At 36.8% G+C, this 17,038-nt stretch overlaps 1 protein-coding gene across 1 annotated transcript; it reads right to left on the bottom strand.

The window, feature by feature from the left end:
* Nucleotides 1-3,221: 3,221 nt before the first annotated feature.
* On the bottom strand, nt 3,222-16,811 carry LOC131431630 (uncharacterized). The gene is made up of 5 exons (XM_058597456.1): nt 16,350-16,811; nt 5,588-5,750; nt 4,002-4,292; nt 3,725-3,941; nt 3,222-3,663 (listed from the first exon to the last, which is right to left on the bottom strand). Exons 1-5 carry the CDS (start codon nt 16,715-16,717, stop codon nt 3,446-3,448), a joined length of 1,257 nt encoding a protein of 418 aa, XP_058453439.1. The 5' UTR covers nt 16,718-16,811; the 3' UTR covers nt 3,222-3,445.
* Between the last annotated feature and the right edge of the window lie 227 nt (nt 16,812-17,038).

The raw sequence follows: 17,038 nt of genomic DNA, 5'->3' as shown, positions 1-17,038 counted from the left end.
CAAAAAAAAAAAAAAAAAGGTCTCGGAAATTACAAAAGTCTGTAAATATAGACGAAAGTCTGCGAGAATTTCCCAAGTCTGCAAAAATCTGCGAGAATTTCAAAAGTCTGCAAAAGTCTGCACAACAAAAAATGTCTGCAGCACTATACCCCAAATCTGCAGATTTACAGACAAATCTGCAGACCTGGCATCTCTGTACACGAGTCATTAAAAATTTAATTAACGTGTAATGGTGCACTAATGACGAAATTTCTAACAAATTTGAAATATATCATTAGCGGCCCTTACACGAGCATTATTATTATTATATCGTTTATTTATACCCGGTTTTAACCTAGTTACGGTCGTTCACCGGGTCCAAAACGAGCATTAAAAATGTCATTTTGAATGATGACTAAGTAATAGCGGCCCTTACACGAGTCATTAAAAATGTCATTAATAAAAAATAATATCATTTTAATGAACGTGTAATGGTGCACTAATGACGAAATTTCAAACAAATTTGAATTACATCATTAGTTAGTCATCATGTAAGGGCCGTTAATGATGTATTTCAAATTTGTTAGAAATCTCGTCATTAGTGCACCATTACACGTTCATTAAAATGATATTATTTTTTAGTAATGACATTTTTAATGACTCGTGTAAGGGCCGCTATTAGATAGTCATCATTTAAAATGACATTTTTAATGCTCGTGTAAGGGCCGCTTATGATACATAGTTTTTAATTAACTTATTAGAGCAAATTCAGCAGCTTGAAGTTCTATATGGAAGATCTATAATATAACAGAAACTGGAACAAAAGTATCCCCAGCAAGCCGTTCTAGTTTTATTTATTCGACCAGTTCTTCTGTCAAATTTTAAACTGGTCTACGATGCCGTTCTATTTTTTGTTTATTTGAAACACGAATAAAACACTACTGGGGCTGCCAGTTTTTCTTGTTATAAAATTCAGATTTGAATTTTGTAACTGACATAAATTATACATCTAGAACTAGAACACTCCTGAACATGCCCTTAAGGGCACAGAAAACAGATATACAGGCTCACATATGAACCTGATGTAAAATTTGCTCAATTAACGTGCAAACACTTGCAGATGTCACCACGATCGACAAAATGTTCCTCCTCGATTTGGGTGCCACTTTCACATGAGCCACAGTTTTTTGGTGCAACTTTCACATGACGCTAGATTTGGTCTCGTGTAAAGCGGCCCATACACACAACTTTCGAGACGAATGAAAAAAAGACTATACACTCTAAATAATAATCATATTATAGTTACGTGAAAAGTTATGTGAATATTTTCCACCCTACTTTTCACGTAGGTTTTAATGGACTGGCATTTAAAAGCTATTTAATGCATAATTCAGTAAAAGTTACGTGTTTCATTGGTAAAATGTAATGTACTGTTCATATCACATTTACCAATCAGTTCATATCAAATTTAGATACCAGAGAATTACTATTTTATATATTGGTTGAAGTCACAAGGAAGATATTTCAGATTTTTATATAAATCTATGAAACGAAAAATACCATGAAAAATAAAACGTTTATTTCAGAAAATTAGCATAGAAAATATAATATTAGCAACTGAAAATAAAAAGCAACTAATAACGTCGTGGGATCTCCAATCGACAAGCCTCCAGAAATCGTTTTTGTTGTCACTGCCATCCAACCGAAGCCGGAGTCGAAATTCGAGAACTAAATAACATTTCTCGCAAATATTTACAATATTTACGCTTTGATGGCCGCTGTTCGCCATTTTCAAAATCGAGTTTTTCACACCAGAAATTCACGCAGATTGTTTGACGTTTGGTCAATTCACGTAAACCTTTTGTTATGACTCTATTCATTTTAGGGGATGTTCGTATAACATTCATTTTCGTCACTTAAAATATTCAATTTGACATTTAAAACCATTTAACGTGATTTATCAAGTGAATCGAATGTGAATTTTTATTTAAGTGTAAATATAAAATACTGCACCTAAGAGCAAGCTCACCCACATACGCATGGCTGCCAGATGGCTGACTAAACCCTGCCAGCTGGAAAAATATGACTGGCAGACACTCTGGTGACCGACTGCCTCACCGCTGCCAGATATACAACTCAAACGATACAACCGTATGCACCAGGATTTTTCCACATTGAAATCTTTGACATTTTCAGCGAAGATGAGAAGATGAAAACGCTAGGCTAACTTAGATACAGGCGACTTTGTTTTGGCAAATTGGATTTGACAACCGTCACTGAATCAATTTTGAAAGCCGTCTGGTGGCCATGGCTGCCCAGGTAGCCAAAACACTATGCTGGCAGCTGCAAGAAATTTTATGTGGGGATGAATTATAGAATTTTCATACCTCTATTCTGTGATATGATTTACCCAAAGTAAACCTTCCACCCTCTCCATAAGAGATTTTTCAACATTAAGTGCCAAATAAATAAGTGCAAATAAGTTGACAATTCATACTTCGTTCTCAGAATTTGTTTCACAGTGTCAATCAGCGTTGCCAGGTCATTTTTCCAAAAATCTGTATTTGGCGCAAAAATCTATCTTTACTATATCGGTATCCGAATCTCGTCAACATAAGTTCACGGAAATGTCACTAAAGCTCATTTTGGTGAGCAAAAAAAAAGATCTCGCAGCAACCTTTTCTCCTATCTATGCTTGCTATCAACGAAAATCGGTATTTATCTGTACGATCCGTGAATTATCGGTATTTTGGGAGTACATATCTGTATTGCGGTATAGAGGTCAAATATCTGTATAAATACCGATAAATCGGTATACCTGGCAACGTTGGTGTCAATATTGTGGATGGCGCCAGCTTTGCCAGGTTGCAGATTTTCCTCGCTTCGCCAGACACGCAAACTAACCAGATCTTTTGCCAGATCTTCCAAATTATCCTAGTTCTTTACGGTTTTGGCCTTTAAAATTTTGAGTCATAGACAGATTTTTGAAAAAGTAACCTGACTCAACTGGATGATGCACATTTCTTTTAGATTTTTGCACCTTCCCCACCATTTGAAACCCCCCTTGAACCGACCCCTTGAATGATTTTTGCGCACGGGTCTGAGTAAATAAAACAGTGAAAAAATATTAATACAGTAACGAATGAAATTAGGAGTAGTATATTAGATGCCATTACAAATCGTTATGAAATTATTGTACTGTTTAAAGCAAGAGAACCATTACGATTATATTCAGTGATCAGAAGAAATGATACTTCGGTAACTACAGAATTTGCATATTATGAAAAAAATATTAAAACTTGCTTGCAATGAGAACTCAACAACAATACTCATCTCCTAACTAAATTGACGAACTGTGATAGCGAATGAGACTTATCCGAATGTTTTGTATACAATGATGAACGATATAAATTGAATGTTAGATATTTGTGTTACTTTAAAACATTAAAACACTATATTTCTTTTTCTATAGGTCCAGAAAACCTTTATGCATAAATATCGGTAGGTATTTCTGCATTATAGCAGCGTACTTTGGGTTTCGATAGCTGCCTAACATCATCTCTGTCATCTTTTCGGGATCGCTGGGATCAAACATTTCGAATCCTTCGTCTTTGTTTACTTGTCCTATGAGTTCTTCGAACGTCAATATCATAAAAGGAAGGAAAGCCGCCGATAAGAAGGTTTCTGTTGGTAAACGGTTTAGGTAATATTCTCAACTAATAACAAAAATTGTAGATGAACTTACCCAGATGACCACATTTCAGAATTTCGACGTGAAGATTGATTAGTGGGGGAATTTTGCCCAGATATCCAAATTTGTTCAGCGATGCCACGAACTGGTCATAATAGAATTTGATTAACTCGTTCCGATGGTTATCCCTTGTTTCTGAAGAGCACATATTGTATAGAGAGTAGATTACGTCGATGGCAGGACTACCCCACACGCTGACCTGATAATCCAGCTACGAAATAATAATAATAAATATGATATAACCCAAAATATTTAAACTGTGCTTAGATACCAAAAGTATATCTTGCGTTTTTCCATCGACAACTTTGTACATCATATTTTTAAAGTGAAAATCTCCATGATTCAACACATTGTATGACGTTGATTCATTGAACCGGTATATGTCTTTAATCTTTTCATGAATATCCTTTTTGAGGCTGTCCACTCGATCACCGTACATTTCGTATCCGCTCCATTCGCGGCAGACCTTAGCCAGCAGGCTAATATTAGCAGTCCAGATATTTTCGAAATCTTCGTTTGCAATAGCTCCAATACCTTTATCAAGAGTTTTAATTACCGGAATCTGGAAATTCAAAAGCAGATTTGATTCGAGAATATAGCGTATATAAATGAAGCACTATTTTATAACGGCCAATAAGCCACTAACATGCTTTGAGGTAGAGTGCCTATAACCAGAGTGACGACATCTCATCCGTAATTTTGGCAACAATTCAAAACATTCCATGAGCTTTACATTGAATTGACAGGTCGTTTGATCGTTTGGAACTGGGAGCTGTCATTTCAAACGAACAGCTGTCGCCACTCTGATTATAGTCACTCTACTTTGAGGATAAGCTACAGGTAAACCAATAGAGTAAAAATTTTAACATCAAATCTTTCTTTTATTTTACTTGTGTAATTGGTTGATGACCGTAACCATTTTTTTCATACTTATTAATAATTTCATATAATTTATAATAAAATAAGAGAAAGCCTTGAAACACGAGTAAAACGCAGCTGAAGTGGTTAGATTTTCTAATTATAATTTCGAGATGTAAATTTCAAAATTGACATAAGTTATTCATCGAGAACTGGAACACTCATGAATATGTCCTAAGCATGCCGCTTGAGTTTTATTTATTCAAACAACCAAATTTAAAACTGGTTTGCGCTGCCGTTCTGAAGGCTGATTTTTTTGCTGGTATCTTTTTGGCAACACTGTTTTTGACAGATCACGTGTGAATCGTGTCTTGTGCCATTGTCAAACTGGTTCAGTTTGTCCTATAATTATATAGTTTAATCATGAATGGGTGTTGGTAAAGATGTAGGAAGATCCACTTTTTTATCGAAAAATTGTGACGAAACTCATTCCTGGTTGAGTGGATACAAGCAAAATCAAAAAGCAAAATTGCCGCATCTGGAGTGATGACCAGCCAGATACATTGCAAGAGCTACCAATGTAACCCAAAAAAGGCACTGATTGGTGTGGATTATGGGCCGGTCACATTATTCGTGAAATATAGGCCGAAATGTTGAAGAGAGTGTGGCAAACAATGATTATATTGATCGTTCTCTCGATTCCAATAAACATTTCATCAATTTTCTCAAACTGTGTTTTTTTTAAAATAAAATACTATGCCCCTTGAAAAATCACCCTTTATTTGTTATTTATTCGAAATTCGTCAAAAAGATAACGCTGCTAGGAGTGCCAGTTTTCTGTTATAATTTCTACTTTAAAATTTTTAAGGAGATTTTTCAAAGCCAATTGTTAAAAAATTAATTATCTTAAAAAAAAGTTTAATACGAACGTTATCGAGACTACTAGTCAGAATGAAAAAAGACTCTATTCTGTGATATGATTTACCAAAAACTACTTACCGTATCGGCCAGAAACATAGATGCCGCATGCCATTTTGCCAGTTTACTATAAGCTATTTTAGCATCGTGCAGGTCTAGTTGGTTGTTTTTCATACCGTAATTGCGTTTTGCTAGGTCTTCGAATATCATTACTAGATGTGGTTCCTTGGACGCGTATAAAAGTCTGAAATTGAAGACATTTGAATATACTGCACATCAGAAATTGGAACAAGTTAGCTCAAGTGACACGTTGCTATCGCTTCTCATCATTTTCTTCGTGGGAAGGGCAGAAAGGATTTGTTTAGTGGGTAAGAAAACAAGACAGGGTAACACAAAACAGAAACAAATCGCTCTGCATCCTCGAAGGGATGTTGAAAGATTAGCGGGTGCCGAAATTCATATTTAATAAAAGAAAAAGCAAAGTCTTTGCACTACATTCCTTTTGTGGAATTTGACCTTCTGTTTCAAAAGATTTCGCAGTCGATTCATAGCGTACCATAGCGTGCTTGGCTGGTGCTACGATACAACAGACGCTAAGGGTGAAGCCAGAGAGAAAGCGTCACGCGACGCGAAGCGAAACTCGACAGATCGCACGAAATCGCATGGCAGAGCTCCGTCCATTCAAGTTCAGCAGAAAAATGACATGTATGTCAGAGTGAGTGTGATGCGATCGGTCAGTTGTCAGTTGGCGTTGCTGAACTGAAGATTGATTTCGCTCCAAGCTGACAGGGTCTGCCAGTAGGTAGCACAGAAATAAAATGTCGTTTACTACGTCAAAACCGTCGGCCCGGGTACGAGAAAGGCATCATGAGTTTTCTTTTTTGATACCCATTGATACCAAATGTTTCAGAAATCTTTAATTTAGAATTATTTGAGATTTTACCATAAAATTGAAAATGTTATCATTGATGATCATGCTTCTGATGCCATGCAGCAAAAAATATGTTAATACGTTAGATACAACAAGGGATATCAACGATCAAAAACTTATCACTCTCTCAGAGGGAAAATTTTTTAAAAAGCGCCCCATAGTAAAAGTAAGTCGACAAAATTTGATTTTTCGAAAGTGTTACATCCTACCCACCCCGTAGGAAAATGAATTGATTCCTTCGATTTTAAACGCGTTTTTCTCGAAAGCACATTTTAAAAATTCGTGGCTATTCTCATTTAAAAACTACTCCACCAATTACTTTCAATTTTTGCACACACTTTCTACATGCCAAATACCCAACACCAACGTTTATCTTCTTGTTTTTTGTTACTTTGGGCAGATTTTACAGCTACAACAAGGTAATTATTTTCGTGAAAAATGTCTGTGTGTGTATGTGCGTATGTGTGTATGTAACGTTTTTCTGCACTAACTTTTCTCGGAGATGGCTGAACCGATTTTCACAAACTTAAATTCAAATGAAAGGTCTTGTGGTTCCATACAAATTCCTGAATATTGTTTGGATCCAACTTCCGGTTCCGGAATTAATTTCCAAATAATTGTGAAATAAGTGCTTTTTTCGGAGATGGCTGAACCGATTTTCACAAACTTAGATTCAAACGGAAGGTACCCATACGGAATTCCTGAATTTCATCCAGATCCGACTTTTGGATCCGTAAATATAGGGTAAAGTGTGTAAAAAATTTTATACCATCACTAAAAAGGGTGAAATCCGTAAAAAGTGTTCTAAATCGACCTTAAATCTTATTCAATTGATAGTTTTTATCAGTAGACGGTTAAACAAACCGATTTCGGTTATTCTTTCGAGAATCGAAGAAAATTACTTTGAAGAATATAACAGTATTATATATGATAGTATGATTGATATGAGTAAGGCACCATTATACCACTAGGTGGATTAAAACAGATTTTTTTTATTAGAAACAGTAGAATTCGATGCTAAAACCCTTTCCTTATCTACCATTGGAAAAAATCACACAGGTGGTTATACGCCGTTCGATGTCCCATGGCTTCAACTCATATGGAGCCCACTTTCCCCGGTTTTGTAGAAACTTCATGACTTCGAGGCTTTTTGTAACCGTAAAAAAATCGACTGTAGTTTTATTGACCCTTCGTTAATAAGCGTCGACTAGCTTCGGCAAAATGCCATAGAAACAAAAAAAGTTAGAAAAAAGCATCATATGGTTACCTTCAGCACATAATGATTTCTTGCTTCAATTGACTTTAATACTTCGGCGAAAGATACAATAACAAACTAAACAAATTCTAAGCAATAATTCTAAGTAATTTTCACTTTCTTGTTTCCAAGAATCACTGAATATGCAGCAAAATCGCTCAATATAATTCGTACTGTAACTTGATATTTTTCCAAATATAGACAAATATTGTCATGGTTTCGACAATGACGACGCTTGTTGTTTTGTTTCAAAAGACTGAAACCGACAGTGAGCCGAACTCATCAAGAGGGCTTATTTAAATGATACATGAAAAATCGCAGACCACTCTATCTTGAGTTTATTTTTGGTATTAATTTGTAGCGTTCGACGAAAGTTGGCGTTATGCAGTATCAAACATGTCGACATTCGTGTTTAAAAATGCGTTTTTGCGGAGAGTTTTACTTCATCATGCAGAAAGGTTGCTTAACATAAAGCAGAGTGCCGGAAAAAGTCATCGTATTTCAATTAAAGTATACAGAAAACATGCTATAGATAAACAAATACAAATATACTATATGTATATATAAATATGGATCACTCACGAGATCAAAAAAGAACCGGAATTTTCATTTTAAAATTCCAGCGCTTGTCCAATCGGTAAACTTTTATTCTCTCAACGTTGGCAACACTTTTATACACATTCTTTCAAATTTTGACGCACATCGTACGATTAGTTATTGTTTGGCGTATATAAAAAGAAGTTGAAAAATTTTCGTGTGGCGATTTTTATAATGGATCAAATTTTGACGCATATCGTACGATTAGTTATTGTTTGGCGTATATACAAAGAAGTTGAAAAATTTTCGTGTGGCGATTTTTATAATGGATCAAATTTTAGAACAACGTGCGTGCATCAAATTTTGTGTTGCAAATGGATTTAAGTGTTCCGAAACGTTGAAAATGTTAGAAAAGGCCTTTGGTGAATCGTGTATAGGGAAAACACAGGCATACGAGTGGTATAAACGCTTCAAAGGTGGTCGTACAAGCTTGGATCATGATGAGATCCCTGGCCGCCCAACAACATCTGTTACTGAAGAAAACATTGTATCGGCGAAGCAAAACGTGTTGCAAAATCGTTCTGTACCGATTATAGAGATTGCTGTGTTGTTGGGCATCTCTTATGAATCAGCCGAACACATTTTAACTGATGTTTTGGGTTTGGACCGCGTCGCTTCTCGGCTGGTGCCAAAAAAGCTGAATTTCATTAAAAAACAGCGTCGTGTTGATGTGGCCAAAGAGATGATTTCCAACGCAGATAGTGACCCCACATTCATCGAATGCATCATAACTGGTGATGAGGTGTGGATCTATGAATATGACGTCGAAACCGCACAACAATCGACCGAATGGCGCTTCGAAGGCGAGCCGTTGTTCTAAATTTTCATCCATTATAAAAATCGACACACGAAAATTTTTCAACTTCTTTGTATAGACGCCAAACAAAAACTAATCGTACGATATGCGCCAAAATTTGACAGAATGTGTATAAAAGTGTTGCCAACGTTTAGAGAATAAAAGTTTACCGATTGGACAAGCGCGAGAATTTTAAAATGAAAATTCCGGTTCTTTTTTTATCATAAGGTATCATTTTATCATAAGGTATATATTGATCTGCCAAACATTGGCTTCACAGCCTATAGGTTTGGTCTTTTCAGCACTATTCATAACATTCATGAGCAAAGTTAAATACTACTTCATAACTCTTGAAAGTGAAGTCTAAAAGAGCGTAATTCTACATTATTTATAGGCGATATTCACTTTCGTAAAAAAACACACCCCTATGTGGGCATCATGCTCAATTAGTTTTGACATTTCACTTCTGGGTGCACGCTGAACGCAAACTATTAATCATGACTGAACTAATAACCTGTTCCGTCACGAGATGGTGTTACTGTGATGTCTTTTTCGATTTGTATTGAATTCGTTAAAGTGATCCATATTGATATATAATATATTTGACTAAAATCTAAAAGAATAGATTCCAGTTTTCTCTATTTCTTCTCTATTGGGACATTCTGATCGTCGTAGCAAGTCATTGAAAGTATATATTGTTTTGATAGAAACGAATACTGAGATGGAGCAAGCTAGTAACAAATACTTACAGGCATGGAGCAAGCTGAAAAAAAAACAACCGAAATGACGCGTGAAACACTAATAACTCCTGATGAACTAGGCGGAAGAGCTTGATTGAAGAACTATTATATCGTAGATTGCAAATTTAAACATTGGTTTTGTATTGCACGAGGGATGGCGATAGGTATGGGGTAGCTAAAAAAATGACTTAAAGAAAATTTAATGGTATGGGGAAATGCGATAAGTATGAATAGCAAGAAATAAGATTTAATGATAATGTGCTTTTGCGATTTATTTTTCTAGCATTTACAAACAGATTTCAATAATGCACATGTCAGTACTGCTTTGGAAACCATTCAGCCACTTGTTCTTCATAAATGGCACATTTGAGCACATTATTTTGAGCACGCTCCCATTCTGAGCCACAATACGTAGTACTCTGGTGGACATTTGTTTTCGTTCTGATGCACAAAATCTGCGACAGGAATGATTTAGGATACAAAGTTTTCTTGGCGTTTCACCTTAGGCTCATCAGTGCTTAAAGCAGTTCAAATTGAATTGCCATTTCCATCTAGCAACTCAATTTAAACCACTAATCAGTTTGAACTGCTAGATGGAAATGGCAGTTCAATTTGAACTGCTTTAATCACTGATGAGACGAATGCGAAACGCGAAGGAATGTGATGTGATTTTCGCACAAACCGGTTACTTTGTAATTAAAAGCTCGAAAATGTAATCATTTACAGTTTACTACAAAAACTGGCTTAAAAAAGAGACAATGATTCACATTAGCATTAGTATTAGAGACCGCTCGTGTGTTTCTACTCCATTACTGATCAGGACCAATTGAGCTTGCGAAAGGATTTTTCAGGCAACAACGTGACTAAGAATAACAGGGGATTCCACATTGTGCAAACGGCATTTATCCCTGCATGCTGATCAATATCAATGCCGGCCACGCCGGCATTGGTAAATATTGTTAGTTCGCTGCATGTCGCTACCAGAAACCAGGCATGGCAAAAATACGGATCCGTTCTGCACGGTACTCACCTTCACTCGTGAGCACGGCACCAGGAGTATTGAAAGCTACGCTTCGTGCCCGTGTTGAAAAACACACACCGAACGCAGTAGAAAAAGCACCCGTAGCGGTAATTGCCAAACACCGGTGCTTGGATTTTCGGGCAGTACAATCGACGATGTTTTTAGTCAGTCTGTCAAGGTTATTCGATGTGACAAATTACAATTCTGCTCCCAAGCATCACGTATTTTGTTTAATACTCAATTTCAATTGTTGTTTTGATCAATCGAAGAAAACGCGCGGCCGGCTAGTTAAACTAAGTTAAATTGCTTGAAAAATTAAAAAAAATTAAAAAAAATCTCCCCGTGAGTCGACGTGGTTTATGAACGGTCCCATAAGACCTTTCGCTTGAATCAGACCCTATCAGCTTAGAGAGAAATCAGTCTTCAGTCCAGCAACGCCATCGCACGGCATCACATTCAACAAATCATGTCAATTGCATGGGTGCGCAGTGCTGCTATTTTGGTGCGCACGAATTTGACATTTCTCTCCCCTACTTCTGTGTACGAGATTCGATGCGGACTCGCCTGATGGGCGCCATGCTCGCTAAAAAGGATGTTGTCAATGATTTGTTCGTGAAATGTGAGTGCTGGATATCTTGTTAATATGATGTCTTTGCTTGAATCTAAGTTTGTGAAAATCGGTCACGCTACTTCTGAGAAAAATAATTACAATTTGTTTCATTTTTCTGATGCATATCACCTTGTAACTCCAGAATCGGAAGTCGGATCGGAATGAATTCAATTGCAGTCTATGGGACCGTAAGACCATTCATTTGAATTTGAATTTGTGAAAATCGGTCAACCATCTCTGAGAAAATTTATTGACATCCGGTACGCTACTGATTGCGTAACCTTTCTATATGAGAAAGACAAAAACTTTTAATCGACAAGATCGGAAATTGTGTGTGTGTGTGTGTGTGTGTGTGTGTGTGTGTGTGTGTGTGTGTGTGTGTGTGTGTGTGTGTGTGTGTGTGTGTGTGCATGAGTATGTGTGAGTGACAAATATTGTCACTCACTTTTCACGGAGATGGCTGAACCGATTTTCACAAACTTAGATTCAAATGAAAGGTATCACGGTCCCATACAAAGTTCCTGAATATCATCTAGATCCGAATTTTGGTTCCAGAATAACAGAGTGATATGTACCAAAAATGTGAAAATAATGTCACTAACTTTTCTAAAAGATGGCTGAACCGATTTTTACAAACTTAGATTCGAATGAAAGGTCTCATAGTCCCATACAGACTTCCGCTTCCGGAATTGCAGAGTGATATGCACCAAAAATGTGAAAATAATGCATTAAAATTGTGAAAATAATGTCACTCACTTTTCTCAGATATGGCTTAACCGATTTTCACAAACTTAGATTCAAATTAAAGGTATCACTGTCCCATACAAAGTTCCTGAATATCATCTAGATCCGAATTTTGGTTCCAGAATAACAGGATGATATGCACCAGAAATGTGAAATTAATATCACTTAATATCCTCGAAGATGGTAGAACCGAGTTTCACAAACCTAGATTCAAATTAAAGGTCTCATGGTTCCAAACAAAGTTCCGAAATTTCATATGTACCCAACTTGATAGAAAATATGGAAATAGTGCATTAAAAATGTGAATATAATGTCACCCATTTTTCGCGGAGATGGCAGAACCGATTTTCACAAACTTAGATTCGTATAAAAGGTCTTATGGTCTTGGACAAAGTTCCGGAATTTCATTTGCATCCAACTTCCGGTTCCAGAATTACAGGGTGATATGCATAAAAATGTGAAAATGATGGACGAAAAATGTGAAAATAATGTCACTCACTTTTCTCGGAGATAGAAGTTCTTAAGATGTCATAAGAATATCCTAATGTTTATTCGGATCAAACCCCTGGTTTCGGAGATAGAGTGCTCTGTATGAAAACGTCAATTTCAGGAATACTTTGTTCATAAGCTACCTTTTTACCTTTTTTTATAAATATAAAAAATAGGTATAGAATTCGTTCAAACTTTAGAAAATTTTTCCAAGGCCCGGAGAGCCGAGTGTCATATACCAATCGGTTCAGCTCGACGAACTGAGCAAATGTCCGTGTGTGTATGTGTGTGTATCTGTATGTGTGTTGTCAACTAAGAGGTCGAGATCTCAGAGATGACTGGACCTATTTTGATCAAACTAGTCGCAAATGAAAGGTCTCCCCGTCACCAAGAGCCCTATTGAATGGTTTTGAGATCGGATGTTTACTTTTTTGAGTTATACGAAGTTTTACATTTGACCTTGAAAATAGAATGTTTCCAGAATTAGATTCCACACGGTAATAGCTATCCAACAAGTCATAGATTGGTAAAATCCGTCCATTTTTAACGGAGATATCGATATTTTTCTGAAAGCGACTTATCCCCCTATTTCAGCAGTAGGAGTTTTGAGCGCTGTATGACAAAGCAATGCTTGGGAATAACGTAAAACTCCTTTTTCATGACATTTTGCCTCGGACCGATTTTAGCACGGTTCGTTTTTGTCAAAATAATTGTTCGAATATGACATATGTAAACCAAATGATGGCAGCATTTTCCAATTGAAAGCAATTCCATAATTATTTTGATTTAAACTACTTACAGCAACAAATGCTGGAAGAACATAACAACCATATACCATTCGAATCAGTTCGTCGAGATCGGCAAATGCGTGTGTGACAAATAATTGCACTCAATTTTTTTCGGAGATGACTCAACCGTTTTCTACAAACTCAGATTCATATGAAAAGTCATATGCTCCCAAACAATGTTCCTGAATTATGTTTGGATCCGATTTCTGGTTCCGGAACTACAGGATGATATGTGAAACGAAATTAAAATTGTGGACCCATTTTTCTCGTAGATGGCTGAACCGATCTAAAATTCAAATGAAAAGTTTTAAGATCCTATAAAACATCTTGCTTTTCAGTCAGATCCAACTTCCGGTTTAGGGGATACAGGATGATTAGAATAAAAATGCCTATTCCACACAAATTAATCAGGTTTATCGGGTTTGCAGATTTGGATAGTCGATAACAAAATAAACTTATTTCAGTTTTAGGTGTATTCAGTTTTCGATTCGGATTTAGTTCGCACTACGATTTCTCAAAGATGTTTATATTGATTTTCAAACATTTTGAAACAAATGTAAACTGAACAGCTACTCAGGTGAATTTATCTGACTTCGGCTACATCGATTTTCGAATTCCGGTTCCAGTATCGAATCGTTTCTCAAAGTTCAATCGTTTTGCAAAAGAAAAGCCAGATCTATCAGGTGTACAACTTCGCTTCCGCCGTTTTCCGATACGTGGCTGTACCGGCTGGTCAAAATACATAGCCTGTATTTGCCGTCTATTTGTATGTGAGCAACTGCTTAAAAGACAAAATCGTAAGGGGGTTTAACATCGAATCGTAACCGGTGGTTCGATACGCGCTAAGGTGTTGATTTGTATTTTGGTGGAGTCAGCTCGGTGTGATGTACTACGAGCTCTTAAAACCGGGTGAAACCATCACAGGAGATCGCTACCGAACGCAACTGATGCGTCTTAGTCGCGCGCTAAAAGAAAAGCGGCCATAATATCAAGAGCAACATGACAAAGTAATCCTTCAACACGTCAATGCTCGGCCTCACGTCGCAAAAGTGGTCAAAAAGTACCTGGAAACGCTGAAATGGGAAGTCTTGCCCCACCTGACGTATTCCCCAGATGTCGCCCCTTCTGACTTCCACCTATTCCGTTCGATGGCATACGGCCTGGCAGATCAACATTTTCAATCCTTCGAAGATTTGGAAAAATGGATTGCTTCATGGATAGCGTCAAAAGAGGACTCCTTTTTTCGAGCCGGGATCCGAAAATTGCCGGAAAGATGAGAGAAAGTTGTCGCTAGCGACGGACAATACTTTGAATAATACATCTGTAAGCACTTTTTCGCAATGAAGCTTTTAACTTTGAAAAAAAAAAAACGGCGGAAGCAAAGTTGTAAACCTGATACAAAGACAAAATTAATTAATATTATCCAACTCGACTTTTGATTCTGGAATTACAGGATGATGAATTTTTTAAATTCAAACCGGTATAGAAAATGACAATCCCGAAAAGCTTATAAAGTTGGACTCAAAACTATTGCAATTTATTCGTCATATGGCCATACGAATCGGTTTGGGTTATGCTGGTTCCTGAATACCGGCCCTGGAAGTACCTTAAATTATCGTAAACCCTAAGTGCAACTTACTCCGACATATCATGGAATGTTCAATCGCTTGTCACACTTTTAGATTCTAATTCGATCCGATTTGCAGTTTCGATATTACAGAATATCGAATGAATAAAATCTCAAATTGCCGCTTAATTCGACGGTCATTAAAATAATGTCATGAGAACTGAAACACAGAAGAATATTTATGCAAAAACACATGCGGATTGATAAAAAAGGTATCATCTCACTGCTAGGTAGATTGAGCACGTTTTATACTCCTACTCTCATTTTTATATTGGCTAGTGGCACCTTTTTATATCGGTTAGTGATTTTCTCTAGTTTGCAGACCATGAGACTCTGAAACCAAATAAACCATTGATGGTCCAACAATTGATTTGCTAAATTTTATCCAAGTCCGACTACCGGTACATTTTTTCCCCACATTCAAAACGTCATAGAGAACCGTAAATAAATTTTTAGTTCATGTAGTTCATGTGTATGGTTGAATGAACCGAATGTCACTATGTCGATATCCAGCTTTCGGTTCCGGAAGTACCGGCAATAATAATCAAATATGATAAAATGGAGCTCACTTCACTTTCTCACATATGATTGAATAGATTTTCACTAACATAAATTCAAATGTAGTGTATCAATGTAGCAGTATTATAAAACAGAAATCTTCAAAACTATTTTCTGAAATTTTCAAATTGTAGTATTTCGGGGAATTCTGCTGTAATATACAGATAAAAATGGGAAAATGAGAAAGGCATCATTGCACCACTAAGTGGATAAAAACGGTTTTTTTTTCACATCAATGCTTCGAGTCGTCCCTTTTTATTCTTGTTCTTCCTTCTGGTTGGCGTCACCTCACTTGAGATAACGCTGATTGATGGCACAGGAACATAGGCTATATTGTCAGGTAATTTTCATTAATAGTCCAATGGACTTTCTTTCACTGGATTACAAGCGGAAAACTTGCTGTGTGGAAACGTCGAGTCGCCGCATTATCACGATACAACGTGCTCACTTGTTGAGAGTTTCACCGGAAGTCTGAGTCTCTTTTATAAACAAGATCAAAAAATGTTTGATTGGAAATTTCTTTTGAACAATATTTTATAAGAAACTAGTGTTGATATAGACGCTCCAATTTCAAATGCAAAACCAATTAAGATACAGCAACCAAAACTTTGAACCAATTTGTTTTCATTTGTAAACATGTGGTCGATTGTGTCTGTTCAATTGCTTCATCGGTTCACGTATCCTTACCTTGGTCCAAGCTCCGTTTCATCACCCACCGACCGGAACAGTCGTTGCATCTCAGGAATCACGGTAGTGTACATGATGGTTTCGGTCTTGAAGACAACACCATTTTTCAGTAAATCCCGCTTCAGCCCATCAGCTTCTGGAATGGTTTTCACGATCAACGATATTTCGTTGTTTTTTCCACGGCTTTTGAACGAAACGCTAGCACGAAAGATGATACTCGCATAATGATCACCCGGGCGGCTACCGGGTACAATTTTATATTCTGTCACAACTAATGCCGAGTCGTTCTCCGATTGTTTCAGAGCCTTTTCCAGAAACCTATCATTCAACCAAGTCGGTGCGTGCATTTCATCTTTGTTGAAGGCCATAGCTATTTTGTTTTGTTAACAACAAGTTGATTGATCGCAACGAGACTGGAACGTGCTTTGCCGTTTAAAGCTGAAGTACGACTGAATCATTTATCGCGAGACGTTGCTTCTGTTCGCGTGTCTAATCGAGTAGAAGATATGACGAAGATGACAGAGCCTTCGAAGACAAGGGAGCGAATGGTGATTGTGAAATTGATTTTCTGTTTCGAACGAAGATTTTTATCATGGGAATGATGGAAAGAGCCAACATCATTTTCATCAATTGTATGATTCGTAAGGTGTAATTTCATGATGTTATGTAAAGTTAAAACCAACAAGTAT

This window comes from Malaya genurostris, chromosome 2, assembly GCF_030247185.1.
Source record: "Malaya genurostris strain Urasoe2022 chromosome 2, Malgen_1.1, whole genome shotgun sequence".
In the NCBI taxonomy this organism is placed as follows: domain Eukaryota; kingdom Metazoa; phylum Arthropoda; class Insecta; order Diptera; family Culicidae; genus Malaya; species Malaya genurostris.
Note: the sequence above shows the minus strand (reverse complement) of the source record. Positions and strands in the feature narration are given on the sequence as shown.

Coding starts and splice junctions, on each gene's coding strand:
- LOC131431630 (XM_058597456.1), bottom strand. CDS start 16,717: ATGGCCTTCAACAAAGATGAAATGCACGCACCGACTTGGTTGAATGAT. Junction 3,942..4,001: donor AAACGCAAGATATACTTTTG/GTATCTAAGCAC, acceptor ATTATTTCGTAG/CTGGATTATCAGGTCAGCGT. Junction 3,664..3,724: donor TCTGAAATGTGGTCATCTGG/GTAAGTTCATCT, acceptor GTTTACCAACAG/AAACCTTCTTATCGGCGGCT.